Consider the following 25,679-nt stretch of genomic DNA (forward strand, 5'->3'; position numbering starts at 1 on the left):
AAATTAAGACTGTAACTTAAATTGGTATAGGTTGGGATGATAACACAGTACACCATAACGAGACTCAAAGAAGAAATTCAACTATCATAAACAGCTGCAGGTCTATAATTAGATAAATGATATTCATTCACAAAACAATCGTTCCAGTCACAGTATTAATTGATAACCTTTTAGTGTGGATGTCGAATAAAATATTGTATACTCTCAAAATTAAACAGAAGCTGTCTATGTATCCACATTATTCAGTAACAAAAACAGACAGACCAGTCCAGCTGAGAAATATCACTGTAACTTAGGATATATATTGGAAAAATAGTTCTTTCAACTGCATTAATACGTAATAAAGTACAGCAGGAACCCAATGCAAATCTACAAACTGCATTAGTTTTTTTTGCAAAACGAAAGCACTTCGGTTAACTTAGTTAAATTAGAACTGAGACTTGGCCAGCCAAGTAACACTATTGAGAAAACTCTACATTGCAGTTGGCTTCAATCTGGAATTACAAGTTGCAAGTGAAATTACACCATATGAACATTGCTGTAGAAATGCCAAGTGCGTTCATTTTGAAAAGGCTTTGCCAAACTGCTTTAATAGTTGTATTAACCCTCTAATTTAAAATGGGTTACTCCTCTGTTATTATAGGAGGAATTTAATACAAATTGGTTTACATATAAATGCACAAATGGCTGTTCAATATAATTTCAAGACTTTTTCCAAAAAAAATGATGGTATACAAGAGATTCTTCTGAGGCATGTCCAGATTGCTGGAAGCTTTTCTTAAATGAACCATCTTTTCCATTCTCTGCTTTCAAACTATGTATTAAACACAGAGTCCCTGAAAATCAGTGGGAAAATAATATTCTAATTCTCCAACAGATGAATCAGTTTTTTTTATACATGAGAGAAAGGACCCATCCCATTTTATTTTCCATGACAGCAATAGCCTTAAGGTAATGACCACAAGCTTTGACATAAAAGTTTTTGTGATGATGGTCCCTTTTTCCCTGAGCCTTTGCACTGAAGGACAGAGACATACTGGGGCCATTGCAAAACTGCCGCAGTGTCAGGGTGAGTTCAGGAATTCAGCGTGTGATGGGCTGGGTGCAATGATGTGTCGGTGGAAATCAAAGCTCAGGCTTGGAGGACAAGGAAGAAAAATGAAAACTGCAAATCCGAACTAAAAAGCAGTAAATGCAAGAGGAGTGTAGCTTGCTTGGAAAGTTGATGAGTGAAGCCATTAACTTTCAGGTATTCTACAGTTCACCGAGAGTTCAAATCAGCTCAAAAAACAACCTGGCTTTTCTCTCTAAAAAGACAGACATATTGTCATGTTGCTCACAAACAGCCTCCAACATGTTACAAAATTGGGGAAAGTTGAGGTGGATTTTTTGAAGAGCAAACTAAATTATCCAGAAAACCAATTCTCAAAACAAAAAAGGTGGCAACTATGTCCCTCCATTCTTCAACATAGATGTCAAGGGTCAGTCTGCACTGGCAGGTCAAAAGACCTTGGAATAAGTCATCAGTACTGATGGCTCATAAAACACAAAAAGCACATTCTTGTTGTGCTGCTGCCGCTGCAGTTTTGGAGTAGATGTTTTAAACAAAAACAAAGGTACACATTCTTAAATTAGTTATAAGTGTGGAAACTTTCTTATGGATTCACAATTCATTGGACCCAAAGACTGAAGCAAAGAGGAGTTACAGCTTTTGTCTTTTTTCAAACAAACAAGAAGTGCTTTTCTTTCCCGTCAAAACATTGGTTGTTCAATTTTGCAGCAATTTTTCACACAAGTTCTGTAAATACCACAACATAATACAATACTGGTCCAATCACAGATGCTACACCTTCAGTTGGAAATGACAAGTATATCTTTGTAGTTGCAAATTTCTCAGGTAGAGAAGTTTGTAACAAGGTCTACATGGTTGGCGATGAATGTTTACATTCCAACAGGTGACATCAGATGAAAAAAACTTTTTGTCAGTCTGCAGAATTTATTTTGTGATGTTCCAATGAGCTAACTTGCTTCTTACACTTTCATGTTTAAATGAAAACCTGGAATTACCAATAGGTAGGTCAAGGGAATTGGAAATAACTTTACTTTTTATTTGACTATATGAAAAGTGAGAGGGGGTGAGAGGAAGATATCAGAGGTAGGGGAGTGGGTATTACTGTTGAAGGATTTAGGCCACTGGGATAAATGCTACAGCAAAACTTTGAGTAGTCTGGTTACAGTTTTAATACAGCAATAGTAAATAATTCGCCTCCAGGAACTCTGCTAGCACACAAACTCTTGCCGCATCCGAATAATTTGCAACAAGGCAGCTTGTACATCTTCATCCATGTGACCCTGCAAACAAAAGTGAAGAAAATGTTACTTTTTCTTCCCCCCACAATTTCTCAAGTTATTTTCTTAAAGTCAGGAATGGAAGAAAAACAAACAGGTAAGAGGGTGAGCAGATGCATACACAACAAAAAGAGGCCCATTCAGCTCATTGTGTGCATGCCAGCTTTTTGAAAGTGCTAAGCAATTTGCTCCACGCTGCTCCTTCTCCGTAGCCCAGCAAGATTTCATTCCTCTTCAAGCATTTTCCCAATTCCCTTTTGAAAATTACAAATGAATCTGCTTTCAACACCTTCACAGGTACTACATTCCAGATCACAACAATTTACTCTAAAATAAATACTCTATGTTCCCCCTGCTTCTTTGCCCAATTGTTTGAATTCTCTCTCCTCTGGTTAATGATCTATCATATTTACTCTATCAAACCCCTCATAGCTTTGAGCATCTTTACTAAATCTCTCCTTAACTTTGCTGTTCCAAACACAAAATTCCTGCTTCTTATTTTTTCCATATAAAACTGAAGACTTTCTATCCTTGCTATCATAGCAACTGTGCTCTGCATAGCCTTGACATCCTTCTTAAGAACTAGGGCGTGACACAATGCTCCAGCCGAGACTGGATGCAGCAACATATGAAGGTTTGGTTGAACTTTTCAAAATTATCAAGCATACATTGAGACACAAGATAAAGCAGTGACAAGAGACAGAGTTCTTAGTGACGATCATCACTTTGCAGAAAGATGTTTGAATGCCATATCCTATATCTCCATCAATATTCCTTGGCTACATCAGAATCTTTCCCAAGAACGCAACTGCTCATGTGGAGAAACCCAACCCCCTCAGATTGGAGAAAACCACATGGGACCAACAGTGTGAGCAACTGGTAAACTTTTACAACAGTTAAACATTGATGGAATGAGGGTTCTAGAAAACACTGCTCATTGAATAGATTAACAGTTTGCAATTTCATTTATCAACCTTCTTCAAAAAAAAAAGGAACCATATAATTTCACAACAGGTTGCGAATCTTTTTACAAAACTGGAAGAGCTCCAGAAACAAGCTTTAGCAACACAACTTATTTCAGTTCTCTCATCTTAATTATCAGTGATTACTTGCACACAATTTCTCTCGTCTTGGCGGTTATTCAACTTTACCTGTGCAGCGTTGAGCAGGTGTGTTCGATAGATTGAAATGACCTCTCTGTGTTGCCTGTCAGCATCCTACAGAAAAAAGGGTGAAGAGGACACAAAACTGTCACTAAACGTTTTGACTGTATGATCATGACATCAGTGCAGGGCATAAAAATCACCAAATTATCTCACATCTTAAAGGAAGGGAACCTATACCATTCACAAAGGGTTTGAAAACAAAGTCATCTGATGCATGGGTCAGTGTCAGCTGTCTCTCAGTCATAGAATGCTCAATACTGAGTCAAGAGGATTGTGGTTTCAAGTCCAACTCAAGGACATGAGCACCAAACTAAAAGCCTGACAACCTCAGCACTGTACTGGATTGTCAAGGGCAAGCTGGAGTCAAACATCAAAGGATCATGGGCCATCAACCTGGTCATTGCCCCAATCACCATTTGTCCCACCTGGGACAGAGACAGGAGGACATGCATCGGACTCTTGACTCACCAAACAGCTCAACATTCATGAGGAAACAAGTCATCCTCAATTGTGAGGGACTGCTCAAGTCATACTGTGGGAGTGGGGCACCAGAGATGCTCTTTCAGGTGAGTCAGGTCCTGCCTGTCCTTTTGGTGGACACCAACACCCCAAAGCATTATTTCAAATAACAGAGGGAAATATCCCTCATGTCTTGGTCAATATTTATTTACTTTGAGACGGAATGCAGAGGAAAAAAAAACTTAGCCTGAATTAGGTAGAGGAGAAAATGCTGGGGTCCATTATGAAACATGTAATAGCTGAGCCATTGGAAATCAGTGGTGGGATCGGACAGAGTCAGCATGGATTTACAAAAGAGAAATCATGCTTGGCAAAATCTACTGGAATTCTTCAAGGATGTTCATTAATGTCATTTAGAAAGGAAGCTGCATCCCTACCTGATCTGGAGTACATGTGACTCCAGACCCACAGCAATGTGGGTGACTCTTAACTGCCCTCTGGGCAATTAGGGCCAGACAATAAATACTGGTCTAGCCAGTAATGCCCTTGTCCTGCGAATCAAGGGGGAGCCAGTAGATATGGTTCATTTAGACTTTCAGAAGGCTTTCAACAAAATCCCACATAAAAGATTAGCATGTAGAATTAAAGTGCATGAGATTGGGGCAGCATATTGAAATGGATTTTAAAAAAAACTGGTTGGCAGACGGGAAACAGGAATAACTGGGTCTTTTCCAATTGGCAGGCAGTGACTAATGGTGTAGCACATGGATCAGTGCTAGGTCCCAGTTATTCACAATATATGTTAATTATTTAGATGAGGGGACTAAACGTAATCTCTCCAATTTTTCAGATGACACAAAGCAGGGTGGGAGGGTGAGCTCTGACGAGGATGCAGAGATGCTTCAGTGTGACTTGAACAGGTTGAGTGAGTGCGCAAACACCTGGCAAGTGTAGTATAACATGGATAAATGGGAGGTTACTTTAGTAAAACAGGAAGGCAATTTGTTAACTGAAAGACTAAATTGAGAGAGAGATAAATGTTCAACAAGACCTAAGTGTCATCATGCACCAGTCATCGAAGGTAAGTGCGCAGGTGCAGTAGGTGAAGAAGGCAAATGGTATTTTGGTCTTCACAGCAAGAGGGTTCAAGGACATAGAATCGCTACAGTGCAGAAAGCAGCTATTTGGCCCATTGAGTCTGCACTGACCCTCCAAAAAGAGTATTCCACCCAGAGCCACCCACCTCCCCCCATCCTATCTCCTGTAACGCCACATTTAGCATGGCCAATCCACCTAACCCACACATCTTTGGACTCTGGAACTAAACCAGAGCACCTGGCACAAACCCATGCAGACACGAGGAGAAAGTGTAAATTCTACACAGTCAGTGACCCAAGGTTGGAATTGAACCCATGTCCCCAGTGCTATGAGGCAGCAGTGCTTACCCTTGAGCCACCATGCTGCCCTACAGGAGTGGGGATGCCTGGCTGCAATTATACAGGGCCTTAGTGACACCATACCTGGAATGAAAGAAGTTCTTGCTATACAGGGAGTGCAACAAAGTTTTACTAGACTGATTTCCTGGGATGGCAGGACAGACGAGATTGAATCAGTTCAGGTTATATTCACTGGAGTTCAGAGATCAAGGGGGAAATCTCAGAAATCTATAAAATTCTAAACAGGACAAGGGGTAGATGTGGGAAGGATGTTTCCGATGACTAGGAAGTCCAGAACTGGGGTCACAGTCTAAGGGCATGGGATAAACCATTTAGGACTGAGAGGAGGAGAAATTTCTTCATCCTATCACAGACAACAGTTGATGCCAAAACATTGTATGATTTCAAGGAGGAGTTGGATATTGCACTTGGGGCTAAAGGGATCAAAGTATATGGGGGTGGTAACAAGTTGTTACATTGGATTATAAACCATGATCATATTGAATGGCAATGCAAGATCAAAGAGCTGAATGGTATGCTCTTGCTCCCATTTTCTACGTTTCTAGGTTTATCCCTCAATCTACATTACAAAAATAGATCCTTTGTCCACCATTTGACTGTTGTTTGTGGGTTTTTGTTATGCATAACTTCTGTAGGCATCACAAGGCACAGATGCGGCCGTTGACATCCGAACATTCTGGAGTAAATGAAGACAAGTCTGTAATGCAAAGCCCTCATTAGCATCTAGCACAGGTAAAGTTACTGGAGACTGCACAACAGAAGGAACAAAAGTGGTGCTAGCTCAGCTACCACAAGAGGCAGAAACAACTGGGATTGTTTACACTGGAACAAACATGGAGAAAGGAGAAGGCCAGTCAGTCCCTCAAGACAGCCCCACTATCTATTTAGATTGTGACTAATTTGTATCTCCATTCCATTTACTCAGTCTTATATCCCTCAATAATCTTACTCAGCAAAAGCTTTGTCTCGAAAGCACCAATTCAACACCAACAGCCACATCCTTTAGTTATCACTAACTTTTGTACGAAGATCTGCTTCATGATTGTACTCCTTTGGCTTATCTCTAACTTTAGGATTACGGGATTGCAGGACAGAGAAAGATATATAAATGCAAACATAAAACTGGAGAGTAGGTCATTTAGCCCATGAGCATGCTCACCATTCAATAACATCGTGGCAATGTGACTGAGCATCAAATCCAGACTCCAACCTATTGCTGATAACCTTTCACCCATCGCTTACCAAGAATCTATCCATAATATAAAACTAAGAACCGGGATGTTGGAAATATTAAACAGTTGAGGTCCCAGCACCGATCCCTGTGGTATACCAGGTGTTACATCTTAACAACCTGAAAACATTTTGTCGACTCTGCTTCCTGTTCATCAGCCAATTGGTGTTCCATAACAATATGCTAACACCTATATCAGGAGCTTTCATTTTCTACAATGACCATTGATGTGGGTATAGGTTAAGTCCCCATAACTCCACAGGACCATAGGGGTGCTCCGAGAGAGAGATGATGACCAGTGCAGAGTTGAACCTGACAGTCACCATGCCTCAGGTGAGGGTTGAGATTGAGAAGGCAGGATTTTCACTGTGACCCCAGCTGGCTTGGGAACTGAACCCAGGCTGTCAGCATTTCTCTGCATCATAAATCAGCCATCCAGCCAACTGAGCTAACTGCATCCGTGAAGCACATTTCATAACCTCTGCAATGCTCCACTCTAGCTTACAGCCAAAGAGTGGTCAGTTACATTATAAGAACCAGCTGCAGCTAATTTGCACACAGCAAGATCCCACAAACAGTCATGCAATTTTTTTAAAACCCAGTTTTTAAAGCGATGTTGATCAAGGGATATAAATGTGGTTCAGGATTTGGAGGATCATTTATACTCATTGAAAACATATGGGACGTCACATTAAAGCTGCATCTGAAAGCCAGCACTTCCAGCAAAGCCACACTCCCTTAATGCTGCAGTGAAGAAATAGGAACATAGACACAGACCATTCAGCCCCTCGAGCCTGTTACACCATTCACTAAGATCATGGCTGATCTGTAACCTGACTCCTTAGACCTGCCTTTGGCCCTTATCCCTCAGTAACTTTGCTTACCAAACATTCATCTATCTCAGATTTAAAATTAACAACTGATTCCAACATCACCTGCTGTTGGTGGAAGACTGTTCCAAATATCCACCACCCTTTGTGTCAAAGAACTTCCTAACATCACACCTGAAGTCAGGACCTAATTCTCAGATTATGTACCTTCGTTCTAGAATCCCCAATCAGTGGGAATAGTTCCTTTATCTACCCTGTCTTTTCCTGATAATATCTTGAAGATTTGAACAGATCACCCTTTAACCTTCTAAATTCTAAAGAAAACGCCTAACGTGTAATCTTTCTTCATAGTACTTGAAATCTGGGTATTTTGATATCTGAAGCAATGTCAATCAAGAGGTGTTGCTGAGGCCAGGATTTTCTCCATTACTACCCTGCCTCAGGTTCTTGAGAAAGTCCAATGAGACAGACACAAATTCTAGTTGCTGGGTGTCTCTTATGATGCAGCTCATGGTTGGAAACACTGTCCACGCACTAACTCATGGCATCCCCAGCGGACACTGCTAAACCTCCATCCAGTATTTAAACAGTAGCAGCATAGCATGCGGTCTCTTTGCCATTTAATTATTCCTGCAACGATTAACAACTGGAATTTGGCTCTGACCTCGAGTTCAGGAAAAATTCTGTGATCCTGAGGGAGGTTAAAACACTTGACATTTTACCCACAACATATCCTGAACCAATACTGCAGAAGCATTACTGAAATTTGATATTCCTATGCTGCACTTAAGTAGAATACCAGAAAGAGATTAATTGCTCCTTCACTCTAGGCTTTGAAAATGTGCAAGTAATGGTTAATGCATTAAATATTTGAAATCTAACACCTTAGGAGGCAGGGTGATTAAAGTTTAATGATTTTAGTTGCATCCTTATTTAGATAAACAATGTATTGGAGGCAGATTGCAGCTCCAAATTAAAACTGCAGTCAGCAAATTGAGCAAGTAATTTAACTCTATCTTTTAGACTACTTGACTCACGGTTTAAAAAAATGACAGGTACAACTAATTGCATGGAAAGAAGAAGCATTAGGTGTGTGAGATACCAGTCCTAGAAATCCTGGGATTATGAACGGAGTAGCTACTGCATCCCATATGAAATTTGCCAGCACCTAATTAATACAGGGAATCTTGCTGGATGTTCTGTCCATTTTGAAAAGATGCAAACACCATGTGTAAATAAATGCTGGTCAACTTACAGCCAGCTGTTGCTGCAGATCTTTGATTTGAGTCTGGAGGGCCTCCATCTGTTGGCTTGGTCTCTTTGGGTTTGTGGCAGAGTAAGAAAGCTGAGACAGGCCATTTAGCGCCTGTTTTAGCCTCTCCACATCATTTAACAGCTCAGTGATCTATGACAGGGAAGAAAAAAAAATTAACAGTTTTGTCAATTCACATACCAAGGGTTTGTTTCATAAGGCAGAATGGTAAAGAGGGGTCCCAATTTGATTGGGAATCAAATATATTTAGAACAATCTGCTGGGACTAGAAGAAAGTCTCACGTGTACATAGCGCCTTTCAGAGTCTCGGGGCATTCTGAAGTGTATCACAACCAATAGAGTATGTTCCAAAGTGTAGTTGCTGTTAAAATGTAGGAAATACAACCAATTTGCACACAGCAAGTTCCCACAAACACAAGTATGACATGAATGATCAAATACTATCTTTTTTTTTCTGCTGTTGGCTGATGAATAAATATGGGCCAGGACAATCAGGAGAAACCCCTGCTCTTCTTCAGATAATGTCCCCCCATTGACCCCACATCCCATAGTAGTGTGCAGCACCTCAGTTTAATAGCACCTTTAAAAATAAGCAGATCTGACAGTACAGCACTCCCTCAGTACTGCCACTGCATATGTCAATTTATACTGAATCGAGATTTCTAAAATAGGATTTGAGAAACAACAAATAAATAGTTTGGCGTAACAATCTTTCCTGAAAGTACTGATATTGCAAACATCTGCAAACAAAGGCTGAGCAATAGAGTACCTCGGAAGGCTGATGCAAAATGCCTTTGGAAACTCATCCTCAAAATAATAACTGCCAAAGCACTTATACACATAGTCTTCTCTCACTGGAGCTCCCTGACATCTTGAAACAGCAGATATAGTCCCTTTTGGAAGAATGTGAATATTGGGCAAACAAAACGTTCCTTGGCTTAGCACCATGGCTACCCATATAACAAACAGACCAGCTCAGAGACATTATATACTTACTGCACATGTGAAAACAAGAGCCATTCAGGGTCGTGAACCGCTTCCCCTGACAGAACAGTCAACGTTCTATTGTATGCAAAGAATCTACTTTTCTATAGTAAATCTAAAGTAGATAACATGGACCCCAATGTGGTTAGCACTGCTGCCTTACAGCACCAGGGACACTGATTTGATTCCAGCATTGGGCCACTGTCTGTGTGGACCTTGCACATTGTGTCTGCGAGGCTTTCCTCCCACAGTCCACAGCTGTGCAGGTTAATTGGATTGACCCTGCTGAATTGTCCCATAGTGTCCAAGGATATGGTTTATGCAGGGTAATGCATGGTAAATGCAGGGTTATGGGGTTAGGCTGGGGGAATGGGTGTGGACGGGATACTCTTCAGAGGGGCAGTGCAGACTCGATAGGCCAAACGGCCTCTAGCTGCACTGAAAGGATTCTATGATTCTATGATTCTATGATTCAATTACCTCCAATATCACAGTACCGATACTTTGGTCATGTTAATACTTCTGCCTAAAAACTAGGCAAGTTTGCCAGCTCAGGAAGAGCAAAGATGCATAGAATCTACAAGAAGAAAGGGGTCATTTATCTCAATTATTCTAAACTGGAGGAGTAAATTACTGCAAATGCTGGAATCTGGATTGAAAACAAGAAATGCTGAAGATCACAGCAGGTCAGGCAGCATCTGAGAGAGCGCAAGCAAGCTACCATTGAGTCTAGATGACTCTTCATCAGAGCTGAAGTGCTCTATACTGGTATCAATTTTCACAAACTTCCTCCCACTATTTACTTTATCTCAACATGAGTTTCTATTCCTTTCTCCCTCATGATTATCTAACTTCCCTTTAAATGCACCTGTACTACTTACCCCAACCACTTGTTAATGAGATCCACATTCTACCACTCCCTAACTAATGAACTTCTTCAATTGCTTCTTGGATTGAATTAGCAACTATTGGATATGAAATGGGCTAGAGTTTGACTTCCCTTACAGAGACACCTTATGTTAAAACGGAAAGAAACTGGTTAGTCTCAAATAGAACCTCCCAGCCCACAATGCCTGAAAATCCATGTAATTCCTTTTACTCTACCTTGTTATCCTTGGCCTCAATTTGTTTTGCAGATTCCTGAATACTTTTCTGCAGATCACAGATTGTTGCTATGGATTCATCATATTTATTTTTAAGCTCTTTAATTTCTTGTTCAAAGCTGAAGGAACGCGATTGAAAAGTCTCCTTTTCATCTTTTGCCGATAGTTCTTTCTCTTTGGCACGTAATATTTCGGTGCACATTTGCTCCTCCTTCTCTTTCAACTCTGCCAAGTCTTTACTTAATGAAACTACCTGAGCCTCTAACTTACTCTTCACCGTTTCATGCTCTGATAGGTCACTTGCTTCTTTTGCTTTTAGTTCTGCAATTGTCCTACTCAGGGCTTCAGTATCTGCCTGCAGTTTGGAAATCTCTGCAACTTTTCCCTTCAATTCCTCTTCTCCCTCATTCAGCTGCTTCTTCAGTCTGGCAATATCTGTGTCCATCTTTTCTTTCCATTCTGTATGCTCCAGAAGTGGTACAGAACTCTTCTTCTGATCGTCTAATTGCAGTAACAAGGTTTCTACCTTTTGCTGCTCCTGTGCACAAGAATTCTTCATCTTCTCCTTTTCCTTCTGCAGCTCCAAAATTCTGCTGTTCAGTGAAGTGTTCATTGCCTCAAACTCTTCCACAGGGATGTACTTTAACTGTATACTCTCTTTTAATGCCAGGATATCTGATTGCAGTTTGGCATTTTCCTTCTGTGATCTTTCACTTTGCAACTCAACATCTGCGTACTTCCTCATCACTTTTTCCACATGCTCATCCTTTTCACCCATACCATTAACAAACTTGCTTTCCATTTCTTCATATATATCTTTGGAAACATAATGTTTCTCCAAGTTTTCTTCCAAATGTCCAACCGTTTTCTTCAGCTCTTCAGTCTCTTTCTTGTACCTTTTGGCTTCCTCTTCAAATGTAGAAGATTGCCGAGTCTTTTCTGTCAACTGATTCATCAGTTCTTTCAAAGTGATAGTAAGTTCGTTTTGCTTCTGTTCATAATTTTCCATAGGAACATACTGTGAACGGAGGGATTCTTGTAGCATATGAAGCTCATTCGCAAGGCTCTGTTTTTCTTTGCAAAGCTCAACTGTTTCTTCCTGAACTTTCTTATATTTTGACAAAGTCTCATCAATTTTCTTCTGCTGTTCCTCCATTCTGCTGTTCAGGATAGTCTTCAACTCTTCATGCTGCTGAATGGGTATGTACTCTTTTTGCATTCGATCTTGAAGGATAACTAGCTGTTCTTTCAACTGATTTTTCTCTAGTTCGCCTCTTGCCATCTCATCCTGTGCTTCGCTGAATTGCTTTGTTGCCACTGACAGTTCATGTGCAGCTTTTTCTGAAGCAGTAGTCAGAATCTTTTTCAATTCCTCATGTTTTTCCAAGGGGACATACTGATTCTTCAATGAGTCTTTCAAGGCCGCAATTTCTTCCAATACAATTTCTGTCTGCCTCTGTGCCTGGCTATACTTCTGGTTGAGTTCTTCCAACTCAGTCTTCGATTTGCTAACAATGGAATTTAGTGTTGTTATTTCCTCCTTGTACTTTTCTGGGGACACATACTGAGTCTGCACATGATTCAGATTGTCCTTCATTGCATTCTTCTCAACTTTTAACTTTTCTGATTCTTTCAAAGCCTCCTTGTACCTTTGTGACACCTCAGAAACCTGCTTGTTCAGGTCTTGAATTGTTTGGTTCATTGAAGACTTTAATGAGTCGAGTGTTTTCAAAGGTACATACTCCGCTTGAATTTTGAGTTTCAAGTCTTCCAGTTCAGCTTTGATGTGAACATTTTCCTGCTGAATAGCTTCATTTTCTTTTTGTAGCTTTTGTTGCTTTTGGGTTACATCAGAAATCTCTTCACTCTGATTGTCAAAGGAACTCTTTAACAACTGATACTGTTCAATCTTCACACATGTAGCTACTTGAGCCCTCTCTCTCTCCAGGTCCTTCTGCAGCTGGACGACTTCCTTTTGAGCGCTTTCATATTTATCCTTTGCTTCTACCACCTGCTTCTCCTTCTCTTCCAAACCATTGATGAACGAATTCCTCATATTCTCAAACTCTTCAGCTGGTATGCACTGCAATAGCTTCTTTTTCATGCTCTTCAGTTCATTCTCCATTCCAATAATCTTTCGCTCTGCTTCTAGCTTCTTTTGCTCTGACATGGTTAAAGCCTCCTTCATCCCTCTCACCTCCTCCTTGTATCTGTCCACTTGCTTAACCTCACCCGACTCCTGTATTGATAAAACGCCAAGTTTTATTTGGTTTTGGAGCCTCTCCACCTCCGCCAATGCTTCCTCATGCTTCGATTTCACATCCTTCAACTGAGTTTTGAGCTCATCCACTGCTCGATTGTTTCCCACTGAACCTTGTTTTGAAAGGTGATCTTTGAGCGCATTGACATGAGCTTGCAGGAGCTTCACTTTTCCTTCCGATTCGAACATTCGCTTTTGTACTTCGCTTAAGGCATCCTCCAACTGCCTTATCTGCTCTTCCGATTCCTGCTTCACACGGTTGCACTCGTCGTTTAAGACTTCGCAATGTTTATTCCTGTTCGACAACTCCAGCTGGAGGTTGCTTACCTCCTTCCGTGCCAGCTCAAACCTTTTCCTCGTCATCTCCAAGTCCTTCCTCAAATTCTCATTTATCTCGGGCATGCTCTGAAACGGTGCTAACACCTCACTTGATCCAACAGCTGATTTGAGAGGATGCTGAAAGACAAATAGATTATTACAACAATTCGCAAACACAATAAATTATACTAAACTTTAAGAGACTGCTTTGTTCATTTCCAAGTGCAATAATTATAGAGGTGCTGCCATGGACTCAAAATCTCAATTTCATTAAGGTGGGACAAAGTCTATCATAGAACATAGAACATAGAACATTACAGCGCAGTACAGGCCCTTCGGCCCTCGGCCCTCGATGTTGCGCCAACCTGTGAAACCAATCTGAAGCCCATCTAACCTAAACTATTCCATTATCATCCATATGTTTATCCAATGACCATTTAAATGCCCTTAAAGTTGGCGAGTCTACTACTTTTGCAGGCAGGGCATTCCATGCCCTTACTACTCTGAGTAAAGAACCTACCTCTGATATCTATCCTATAGCTTTAAATTGAGGGATGATAGATATGTCCCCTCGTGCTAGCCATCACCATCCAAGGAAAAAGGCTCCCACTGTCCACCCTATCTAATCCTCTGATCATCTTGTATGTCTTTATCAAGTCACCTCTTAACCTTCTTCTCTCTAACGAAAACAGCCTCAAGACCCTCAACCTTTCCTCATAAGACCTTCCTTCCATACCAGGCAACATCCTGGTAAATCTCCTCTGCACCCTTTCCAATGCTTCCACATCCTTCCTATAATGCGGTGACCAGAACTGTACGCAATACTCCAAGTGCGGCCGCACTTTGTACAGCTGCAACATGACCTCATGGCTCCGAAACTCAATCCCTCTACCAATAAAACCTAACATACCGTACCGCCTTCTTAACAACGCTATCAACCTGGGTGGCAACTTTCAGTGATCTATGTACATGGACACCGAGATCTCTCTGCTCATCCACACTACCAAGAATCTTACCATTAGCCCAGTACTCTCTATTCCTGTTACTCCTTCCAAAGTGAATCACCTCACACTTTTCCGCATTAAACTCCATTTGCCACCTCTCAGCCCAGCTCTGCAACTTATCTATGTCCCTCTGTAACCTGCAACATCCTTCCGCACTATCCACAACTCCACCGACTTTGGTGTCATCCGCAAATTTAATCACCCATCCTTCTACGCCCTCATCCAGGTCATTTATAAAAATGACAAACAGCAGTGGCCCCAAAACAGATCCTTGAGGTACACCACTAGTAACTGAACTCCAGGATGAACATTTCCCATCAACCACCACCCTCTGTCTTCTTACAGCTAGCCAATTTCTGATCCAAACCGCTAAATCACCCTCAAACCCATGCCTCCGTATTTTCTGCAATAGCCTACCATGGGGAACCTTATCAAACACTTTACTGAAATCCATATACACCACATCAACCGCTTTACCCTCATCCACCTGTTTGGTCACCTTCTCAAAGAACTCAATAAGGTTTGTGAGGCACGACCTACCCTTCACAAAACCGTGTTGACTATCCCTAATCAAATTATCCCTTTCTAGATGATTATAAATCCTATCTCTTATAATCCTTTCCAACACTTTACCCACAACCGAAGTAAGGCTCACTGGTCTATAATTACCAGGGCTGTCTCTACTCCCCTTCTTGAACAAGGGGACAACATTTGCTAGTCTCCAGTCTTCTGGCACTATTCCTGAAGACAATGACGACATAAAGATCAAAGCCAAAGGCTCTGCAATCTCCTCTCTAGCTTCCCAGAGAATCCTAGGATAAATCCCATCCGGCCCAGGGGACTTATCTATTTTCACACCTTCCAGAATTGCTAACACCTCCTCCTTATGAACCTCAATCCCGTCTAGTCTAATAGACTGTATCTCAGTATTCTCCTCGACTACATTGTCTTTTTCCTGTGTGAATACTGACGAAAAATATTCATTTAGCACCTCTCCTATCTCTTCGGACTCCACGCACAACTTCCCACTACTGTCCTTGACCGGCCCTAATCTTACTCTAGTCATTCTTTTATTCCTGACATACCTATAGAAAGCTTTAGGGTTTTCCTTGATCCTACCTGCTAAAGACTTCTCATGTCCCCTCCTGGCTCCTCTTAGCTCTCTCTTTAGGTCCTTCCTGGCTAACTTGTAACTCTCAAGCGCCCTAACTGAGCCTTCACGCCTCATCTCTACATAAGCCTCCTTCTTCCTCTTGACAAGAGATTCAACTTCTTTAGTAAACCACGGTTCCCTCGCTCAACCACTTCCTCCCTGCCTGACAGGTACATACTTCTCAAGGACACGCAGTAGCTGTTCCTTGAACAAGCTCCACATTTCAATTGTGCCCAGCCCCTGCAGTTTCCTTCTCCATCCTATGCATCCTAAATCTTGCCTAATCGCCTCATAATTGCCTTTCCCCCAGCTATAACTCTTGCCCTGCGGTATATACCTATCCCTTTCCATCGCTAAAGTAAACATAACCAAATTGTGGTCACTATCACCAAAGTGCTCACCTACCTCCAAATCTAACACCTGGCCTGGTTCATTACCCAGTACCAAATCCAATGTGGCCTCGCCTCTTGTTGGCCTATCCACATACTGTGTCAGGAAACCCTCCTGCACACATTGGACAAAAACTGATCCATCTAAAGTACTCTAACTATAGCGTTTCCAGTCAATATTTGGAAAGTTAAAGTCCCCCATAACAACTACCCTGTTACTTTCACTCTTATCCAGAATCACCTTTGCAATCTTTTCCTCAACATCTCTGGAACTTTTTGGAGGCCTATAGAAAACTCCCAACAGGGTGACCTCTCCTTTCCTGATTCTAACCTCAGCCCATACTACCTCAGTAGACGAGTTCTCATCAAACGTCCTTTCTGCCACCGTAATACTGTCCTTGACTAACAATGCCACACCTCCCCCGACCTTACTGAAACATCTAAACCCCGGAACCTGCAACAACCATTCTTGTCCCTGCTCTATCCATGTCTCCAAAATGGCCATAACATCGAAGTCCCAGGTACCAACCCATGCTGTAAGTTCACCCACCTTATTCCGGATGCTCCTGGCATTGAAGTAGACACACTTCAAACCATCTTCCTGCCTGCCGGTACACTCCTGCGACCTTGAAACCTTATTTATGACCTCACTACTCTCAACCTCCTGTACACTGGAGCTACAATTCCGGTTCCCATCCCCCTGCTGAATTAGTTTAAACCCTCCCGAAGAGCATTAGCAAATTTCACCCCCAGGATATTGGTACCCCTCTGGTTCAGGTGTAGACCATCCCGTTTGTAGAGGTCCCACCTACCCCAGAATGAGCCCCAATTATCCAGGTATCTGAATCCCTCCCTCCTGCACCATCTCTGTAGCCACGTGTTCAACTGCTCTCTCTCCCTATTCCTCGCCTCGCTAGCACGTGGCACGGGTAACAAACCAGAGATAACAACTCGGCTTGTTCTAGCTCTAAGCTTCCACCCTAGCTCCCTGAATTTCTGCCTTACGTCCCCATGCCTTTTCCTACCTATGTCGTTGGCGCCTATGTGGACCACGACTTGGGGCTGCTCCCCCTCCCCCTTAAGGATCCCGAAAACATGATCCGAGACATCACTGACCCTGGCACCTGGGAGGCAACACACCAACCGCGAGTATCCTATGGAATGAACTGCTAGTCAACAAAATAATAATTTCTGAGAATGAAAATCTGGTTAGATCAACAGTTACAAATCTGAATTGCAAGACTTTTTTTATAAAATAAGAATATTTTACAATCTATTTGGGCACCAATAAATGCCCCAGCACCCAAACCTAATTTCTATCCCTCAGACTCCACTCTCACGGGTACTTCTTATCTTGCACCACCATCAGCAACAACCTTTTAATCGTCGAGTCCCATTCACTAAATTAAAGAGTTATGATGCAAAACAGGGGCCATTCAGCCCTTCACAGTGGCACTGGCTGTCATAGAGTCAGAGAGACAGACCTTTCAGTCAACTTGTCCACGTCGACCACATTTCCCAAATTAAACCAGTCCCATTTGCTAAGGTTTGGCCCGTATCCCTCTAAACTTTCCTATTCAGGTAGATGTCCAAATGTCTTTTACATGTTGTAACCGTACCCGCATCTATCAATGAGCATTACGAATTTGATACGATTCTCCTGCCTCATTCCTTACTCTTACACTTGTTTCTATTCAAATCATCATCCAATGCTCTCTCTCATGAACCTCTAACACACCTCCAGGCAGTGCACTCCAAACCTTTTAAGCTTACACCACATATCCTGTGTTTGCAAATCACTTTAATTCTGTGCCCTAACATTCTTGATTCTTTCACAAATAGGGAAGAGTTTTCCCCGAAAAACACCTCATATGATTTTGAAAACATTATCACAGCTACTTTTAGCATTCTTCTCTCCACGAAGAACAGTTCAATCTCTTCGATCTATCCTCATAACTAACGGTCCTCTTCCCTGGAATCATTTTTGTAAGGTAGTGGCTGCTGAAATGGTAACGAACTTGTCCTTTATTATTGTATGCCTATTTCATATTAATTGCTTTCTAATAAGCAAGTTCATTACCTCACAGACATTTCTTCAGATTTTAAGAACCTCCCTTAGAACAAAACTTTTAATATTTTCTAATCACTCCCCATAGCCAATCTTCTAGGCTGTTGTAAAGCACCTCAAAACGTTTAATTGAGAGCATGCACTTAGTGGTGAAAACATGCAACTTATCCAAGGAGCCTCCACATGTGCCCCCACATGTTGCTCACTGCTTTTGTGAAAAGGTAAATGTGCCTTAACGAAAGAAAACAAAATAACAATCAGGAAATAGTTCACAAAGCAACAAAAACTTCTGATTTCTTTTCAACCAACTGATGGCAAAAAACACAAAAAAGTTAGTATGATTACATAGGAAATAGCAATTTCAACAATTTTCAAACTAAAAGGTAATAAATACTTTTTTTAATAAAGCAAAGAAAGCTACTAAAGTGAATTGATTCAAGAAGCATTTATAAAGAAGAAAAGGATATTGAGACAAAGGAGATGGTTGGAAAAGTTTGTTGTGCCTACCATCCTTAAACAAAATGAGTTTTTGTTTGTGCTTTTGCAAGGCACATGTTGGAAAGAAATATCTTAGTAGCAGTAGCCTCACACGAAACATCAGACAACAGTAGATTAAGTTTTATTAGGATATTATTCAGCATTAGTATTGACTAGAACTTGGGATTCCTTCAGCCTCAATAAGTGAGGATGTTAATATCTTACTCCCGATTGGTTTTTAAGATCAGCTTCAGCTCATCTTTATTCTGTTTTCAGATCTTTACAAGAAGAGAGGAAACCTCTCCAGAGTAGAAACCACCCTCAGAGTGAACAAAGCAATATGTACTGCACATAAATTTAACCTCATAGGGTGCTCCACTTCAGATTAACAAGTAAATTTACAAATATCAACCTAATCACTTGGAATTGATTCAACCTTCTAATTATTTCACCAAGCTGAAGTGTAAATATTTACATACTCTAAGGAGCACAAATAAAACAAGATTGAAAGTGATTAACTGTTCTATGAACCCAGGGAGAAGTGATGGCTTAAGTCAGTCTTTCCGGACAATTAATCCAGAGGCCCAGATTCAAGCTCTGGGGTGTGTTCAAATCCCACCACGATAGCTGATCAAACTTAAATTTGGTCAATAAATTTGGAATCAAAAGCTAGTCTCTGTAATGGCAATCAAAAACCATCATTGACTGTCATCAAGAACCCGCCTGTCTCTATAATGCATTTTAGGGAAGAAAATCTGTCATCCTTACCCTGCCTGGCCTAAACGCGACTCCAGACCTGCAGTAATGCGACCGACTTTCAACAGCCCTCAGTTCAAGGAGTTATTCCCAACACCAAAATGGCCGCACGCACATGCATTGACAGACAGCGACACCACTGCTGACATCACTACGTGAGGATGCACTTGCACATGAGCTGATGTCATCACATTCAGCACACAGTGATATCCGCACTGCACGTGTCAATGGCCTCAAAAAGGTCAGTGTGTAGGTGCATGCATTGTCTGAGCACATGCAGCTATAATATTTGGTTGTCAGTGGGTCCTGTCCTGGGATGTTGCACACATTTCCAAAGGTTGAGGGGATGAGGATGGAGTTTGGGAAGGAGACTGGGAGTAAGGGTGGAGATGGACGGTGGAGACAAAGGGACAAGGCAGAGGGGGAGGAGGTTTCTGCCATATGCCGCGTCACCCTGAATCTTCAAGAAGCAAGCAGTGAGGGGGAGCTTGGTAACAGGGACGGACCCAGGGTCAGCACCCACCTCCCCTTCTAGGGCTCTGTCTCCCACCTCATCCCATTACCTCCCACATTGTTTCAGGAAGACCAGTTTGAGGTGTAGGAGGCTTGATAAGAAACTGTAAATCAAATTAAAACAAATTATGGACAATTATAATCAACTTATTTTTGCTTTCAATGTATTTATGTAGGAGTATTGACCACATCCTTGAAAACAGACCCAATCATGTTTTAATTTCCAGAACCTCTAAAACTTTCCTTCCCCTTGGGTCTCCCATCGGATCTCAGCTCGTCCAGAAACCTATAAGTCTGATTGCTGCCACTCTGCCATTATCTCGTGCTCCTGGATAAACTATTAAATTCATCAAGTGATCATCTTCATTATTGACAGTTAACCACTGTGTACACTGAAATCCTTCAAGACCACTCTCACCAAATCAGAAACTCCTTTTCTTTGTTCTCCGTAGAAACAGAACATTTTTAGGTAGTTACAATACTAAATCTTTACTACATTCCTTAAACTCTTCACATTAGCAAGTCAAAAAAAAATTACCTGTGATTCTGTGACAGGAAAATTAGCCTGCTTTGCAACCATTTCTTCTTTCACTAAAGAAATGAAACATAAAATAATAATTTAATCTAAACATTGCATGCATATAACCATTTTCTTAATTAACTCTATCCCCTCCAGAACATTCAGCTTATTACATGGACTGTTGCATTGCATCATGTAAAACAAACAAAATGCACTCAAAATTAAACAATAATCTTTTACCAGGAGGAAGCAACAACATTTGCACTACATTTTATTAGGGGACAAGGAATTCTCAGAATTCATAACACATCTTTGTTAAGAGTTCGTTTTCATTTTTTTTGGTATCAGGCAGCAAATTAATTCTGAGTAAGTCACATTCTATTTGGAATCTGGATTCAAACTGAATGCAGTTTCCGAAAATTAAAGTGTACACAGTCTGCTGGCTTTAAAGGGATATGTATTCACACAGTGCCTTTTACACAACAGAATGAGTAAAAGCATTTCACAGGAATATTACAAACAAAATTTGACAAGCCAGACAGCACAGATTTAATCACAACTGGAAACAACAGAGGCAATGATTACAGAAACTTGCTTTCTTTACCCCTCACCCCAACTAAAAAAGACCCAAATGACTAGAATTTGAAATGCAATTGCTGGATATTTTAAATGATATTTCAACAAATATTTGTAGAAATACCAGGATATCAGGAAGAGAATGGAGGTAAGTCTCACTGATTTAAGGAATGAATGCAGATTTGTTGAGCTGAATGAATAACACAGCACCAGAGGAGGTCAATGTGAATATTTAAAAGTTAAAAGTAAAGAGGAACCTGGTTGCAGTTAGATGTTGCATTTTGAGGTGGGAGTTTAAATGCATCTCACAACCCATGGGCATCACTGGAAAGGCCAGCACTTATTCCCCACTCCTAATTGCTCAGAGGGCAGTTAAGAGTCAACTACATTGCTGAGAGAGAGTCTGGAATGTGTTGGACAGAACAGGTAAAGGCAGAAGATTTTCTTCCCTAATGGACATCAGTGAACAAGGTGGGTTTTTTTTACAACAATTGGCAGTGGTTTACATGGTTGGCATTAGGCTAATTTTTAATTCCAAGAATTAAAAAAATTAAATCAGCATCTGCCACAGTGGGATTCAAACCCATGTCTCCAGAACATTAATCTGGGGGGTTCTGGATTACTAGGCCAGTGACACTACCACTTTCCCATTCAGCAAGTGTTCAATGTGTACAATGGATGTCTAAAATGGGAGAAAATTCTCGATTCCATGATATTAAACATCCTTAATCCTTCGATAATTGCCAAAAACCATTTTTTATTGACACCATATGACTAATGGCACAAACAAATTTTTGATGTGCTCTGTGGTAGAAGGTTTGAAAGTATTAATATCCTTTCAGGATTTGGACAGATCAAAGACATTTAATACCTTCCGTGACCACTGTCACTGTTTTGGTTCATTCGCATCTCTGTGCTTCACCTGGGACAAGAGGTAGTAACGCTGAACATATCAACAAAAAATATTAACTGCATTAAATCAATCTCAGACAGCAACAGAAACTTTGCTTTACTTTCAAGTTGCCTTAGTTTTTTTGATTAACTCTCAGTAACCCAAGCAAGGGCAACGTTACAACCGATGGACAAGTAGCAAAATAAACAAACAATCATTCAGAAATGAGAAGAAATATTAACACTGCTCAATATTAATAATCAACAGAATTAACCCTCCATAATGCAGGTCGAGGATGTCATAGTGGTAATGTCTCTGGATTAGTAATCCAGAACCCTCAGCTTATAGCTGTTGGGTCATGGGTTTGGTCCCCACCATGGCAAATAGTGGAATTTTAAAAGCAATAAAAATAATTCAGATTTACATGCCAAATAATAATACCTTAGCTAAACCAAATCAGATATGCAAATAATTTCAGGTTAATCACGGTAGATTTATCTACGTCACAGTAATTGTCATCCAATTTAACATTTCTTTGCTTACTACTCCAAATTCAAAAGTCTTGAGCCCATCAAAATTTTTAAAAAGTAATGATTTATAGCTATTAAAAATAAAGATTCAATCTTACCCTTTACCATTGGGATGCCTGCAGTCATCTGCTCGTAGAAGTGCCCACTCTACATTAATTAAAACACAAGGTTTCATTAACAATTAAATTCAAAAGGATCCTCCAATGTTTCAGTAAGAACAACTCAAGTTCATATAACAACTTTAATGCCATGAAATGCAACACAGCATCATTAGACCACCTTCTCCAGCATAACATTTCTGAGATTCTGTAAGTGCTGCAGATACATGGAAACACCACAACCATCAAGTACCCCTCCAAGCCACTCATCATCTTGACTTGGAAATATATCGCTGTTCCTTCACTGTCCTTGGGTCAAAAGTCTGGAACTCTCTCCTGAACAGCACCGTGAGTCTACCAACAGCATGTGGACTACAGTGGTTCAAGAAGGCAGCTCACCACTACCTTCTCAAGGGCAACTAGGGGCAGGCAACACATGCTGGCTGAGTGAGCTACACCAATATCCCGTGGGCTAATAAAATTATAAAGCAAAGTACGATCAATAAGGTGACTGAAGAAGAGATGGTTGAAGGCTTAGTTAAAAAAGGTATTTTTTTTTTTAAACTGAGCATTTTAAGGACGTATAGGAGGTGAGAGATCCCAAAAGGTGGAGGGGCTTGTTGGATAAGGGTGAAATGCAAGAAACTATGAACCAAGCAGCTGAAGATGTGACCTCCGATGTTGGAGGGATTATCACAGATACGCAAGCGGCCAACATTGGAGGAGAGCAGCGTTTTAACAGAATTCTTGGTCTGGACAAAGCTACAAAGATACAGAGTGATGCCATGGAGGAACTTGCTTGACTGGGAGCAGTGGAGTTCAAGCACAGGAGTGATAGATGACTGAACATGACGGCACAGGTTAAGGTGAGAGAGCATAGCTTTAGATGAGCTTAAAATTTTTAAAAAATTCATGATGTGGGCAGCGCTGGCTGGGCCAGCATCCACTGGCCACCCCTAATTGCCCAGAGGGCAGTTGAGAGTCAACCACATTGCTGTGGGTCTGGAGTTACATGTAGACCAGACCAGGTAAGGATAGCAGATTTCCTTCCCTAAAAGGACACAAGTAAATCAAATGGGTTTTTCTAACAATTGACAATGGTTTTATGGTCATCATTACACTCTTAACTCCAGATTTTTGTTGAGATAAAATTCCACCATCTGCCATGGCAGGATTCAAACCCAGGTCCCTAGAACATGATCTGGGTCTCTTGATGATTAGTCTAGTGATAATACCATCAGGCCATCACGTCCCCTATCATTTAAGGAAAGTGGAAGATGTAGGATAACCAGGTATGTATTAGAAAAATGTGAAACCCAGTTTGGAAGAACATCGGCAGTCTAGAATAAGTCACATTTTCAAGGGAGGTAAAAAAGTGCCAGGTTATCTAATCTGAGTCAGAGTAGCAAGTTCCTGCACCTTATTGTGCTTAAGTGATACCTGCCACAATCTGTGACTGTCAGCAAGCTCACGATTTTTGTTTTAAACACAAACCTGGCTGATTCACTTGGAACAACTAGCACACAAAATAAAAGTGAAGGAAGTAGAGGGGGGAATAGCTGGTGTAAAAGTGAGTGAGGAAACTCTGACTTTGAAGCTGGAATTAAGACACGTGGCCACCATAGACATTCAGAGTGCTACACCCTGACTTTGGCCCGTTTTATACTTTCCTGGGAAAGTACGAGACACAGGCAGACCATGTCAGGGGCAGGAAATCCTCCACAATGACAATCAGATGAGAAGTCTCAAATTTGTTTCTACAAACTCAAGCTGGTGAAAAATAGCACAATCTTTTTATTCTTGGCAGGGTTAGGGGTACGAGGTGGGCAGGAATGCGACAGAGCAATCAAGGAAGTTCCTCAGAGAGCTCACAAAATCTCATGCAGCAATTTCAAAACATTACAACAGGATGTATTCAAAAACATGATGACCAGCCACCAACTGTGTTATAAACACTCAAATTATCAAAGTCTGAACAACTTACTGCATAACCACAGCTAAAGAGAAGCAAAGCATCTGGACAAGTAAAATTAACAAGTAGAAGACACCCTTCAGTCTCTCCAACCAGCTGCTCACTGAGAAAGGGAGCAGCTGATAAAATAACTGGCCTCTGTCAACACACAATGCTTCAGAATCCAATTAGGAACAGGATTCATTAAAATGCACGGTGCTGGCAACAAAGCTCAAGTTGCAGAGATATCCCGAGAAACTGTAATGAGAGGAGAACACTTTTGCATTTATATAGTATCCTTTGCATCCTTGGGAGTTTTCAAAAGTGTCTCGAAAACAGTCACGTACTCTTGAGGTGCAAATACCATCGTTATGTGAGAAACATGATGGTCACTTTGCACACAGCAAGCTCCCACAAACTGCAACGGTAATAATCTGGTTTAGTGATGATGGTTGAGGGATATGTTTTTGTGCTCATCACAAGTGAGAATTTTTGTGCTCTTCTTTCAGATTACTATTGGGTAACATCCAGCTGCAAGGACTGATAGCACTTTGGTCAAACGTCTTGCCCCCAAGATGGCCCAGTGCCCCCTCAACAACATACTGGAGTGTCAGCTTTGCAATGCAAGACAACTGATGATTGGACTGAATGGGGGTACAGGACCTATTAGCAATGATGAATAAAGCAGTGGGTTTGAATCACAACAGTGATTGCTTTAACATGCAAGCATACATGTCATGTATTCATGCAGAAGTCATCCATGTACCTCATATGTTCGAAGCTTGGCTCTCAGGCTCTCGAGTACCTTCATATTGTCTTCCTGTTCTCGGTCCCGTGCCAGCAACAGGTTTTTCAGCTGCTGTCTCTGAAAGATTGAACACGGTACAGAAGCATAAATCACTCCTTGTTCCCAGTACCATTTGGATCTAACAAGTAAAACTCCAATCAAGCAACTTGCCGCCATGCAGAAGGTATAAAAATACAAACTCACATCCAAACTGTAAACTGATCACCTAACCCATGTTAGGGACAAAGAGACAAGAGGAGGCCATTCTGTCCCTCTTATTCCAACTGAACATCTTGGTTAAGCAACAATGATTCAGCTCTGAACATACTGCACTCTCCCTCTTCCCCACCTCCCTCAACCCTCAATAAGTTTTTAAAGCACATGGGTTAGGGAGGAAAGCATTCTAGATTTCCACCAGGCTGTATATGACAAAGTGATTCAGGATATCACCCATCAGCCTTGCTCCAACTGTAAGGCTTTACCCCGTTCTAGTTTCCTGCCACCAGACGAAGAGTGAAAGAAAAACATTAACTCA

General features: G+C 41.2%; 1 protein-coding gene across 1 annotated transcript in view; it reads right to left on the minus strand.

The window, feature by feature from the left end:
* Positions 1-558: 558 nt before the first annotated feature.
* Positions 559-25,679, minus strand: part of uacaa (uveal autoantigen with coiled-coil domains and ankyrin repeats a) — a 154,236-nt gene continuing 129,115 nt past the window's right edge. The window contains exons 13-19 of the mRNA XM_048615924.1: positions 25,124-25,222; positions 22,407-22,455; positions 20,329-20,381; positions 10,854-13,568; positions 8,748-8,897; positions 3,501-3,566; positions 559-2,352 (exon numbers count right to left, since the gene is read on the minus strand). Of these exons, the coding sequence (XP_048471881.1) occupies positions 2,281-2,352; positions 3,501-3,566; positions 8,748-8,897; positions 10,854-13,568; positions 20,329-20,381; positions 22,407-22,455; positions 25,124-25,222 (3,204 nt within the window). The 3' untranslated portion in view covers positions 559-2,280. The remainder of the gene's footprint in view (positions 2,353-3,500; positions 3,567-8,747; positions 8,898-10,853; positions 13,569-20,328; positions 20,382-22,406; positions 22,456-25,123; positions 25,223-25,679) is intronic.

The sequence above is a fragment of the Rhincodon typus genome, chromosome 33 (genome assembly GCF_021869965.1).
Source record: "Rhincodon typus isolate 14 chromosome 33, sRhiTyp1.1, whole genome shotgun sequence".
NCBI classification, from domain to species: Eukaryota; Metazoa; Chordata; class Chondrichthyes; order Orectolobiformes; family Rhincodontidae; genus Rhincodon; species Rhincodon typus.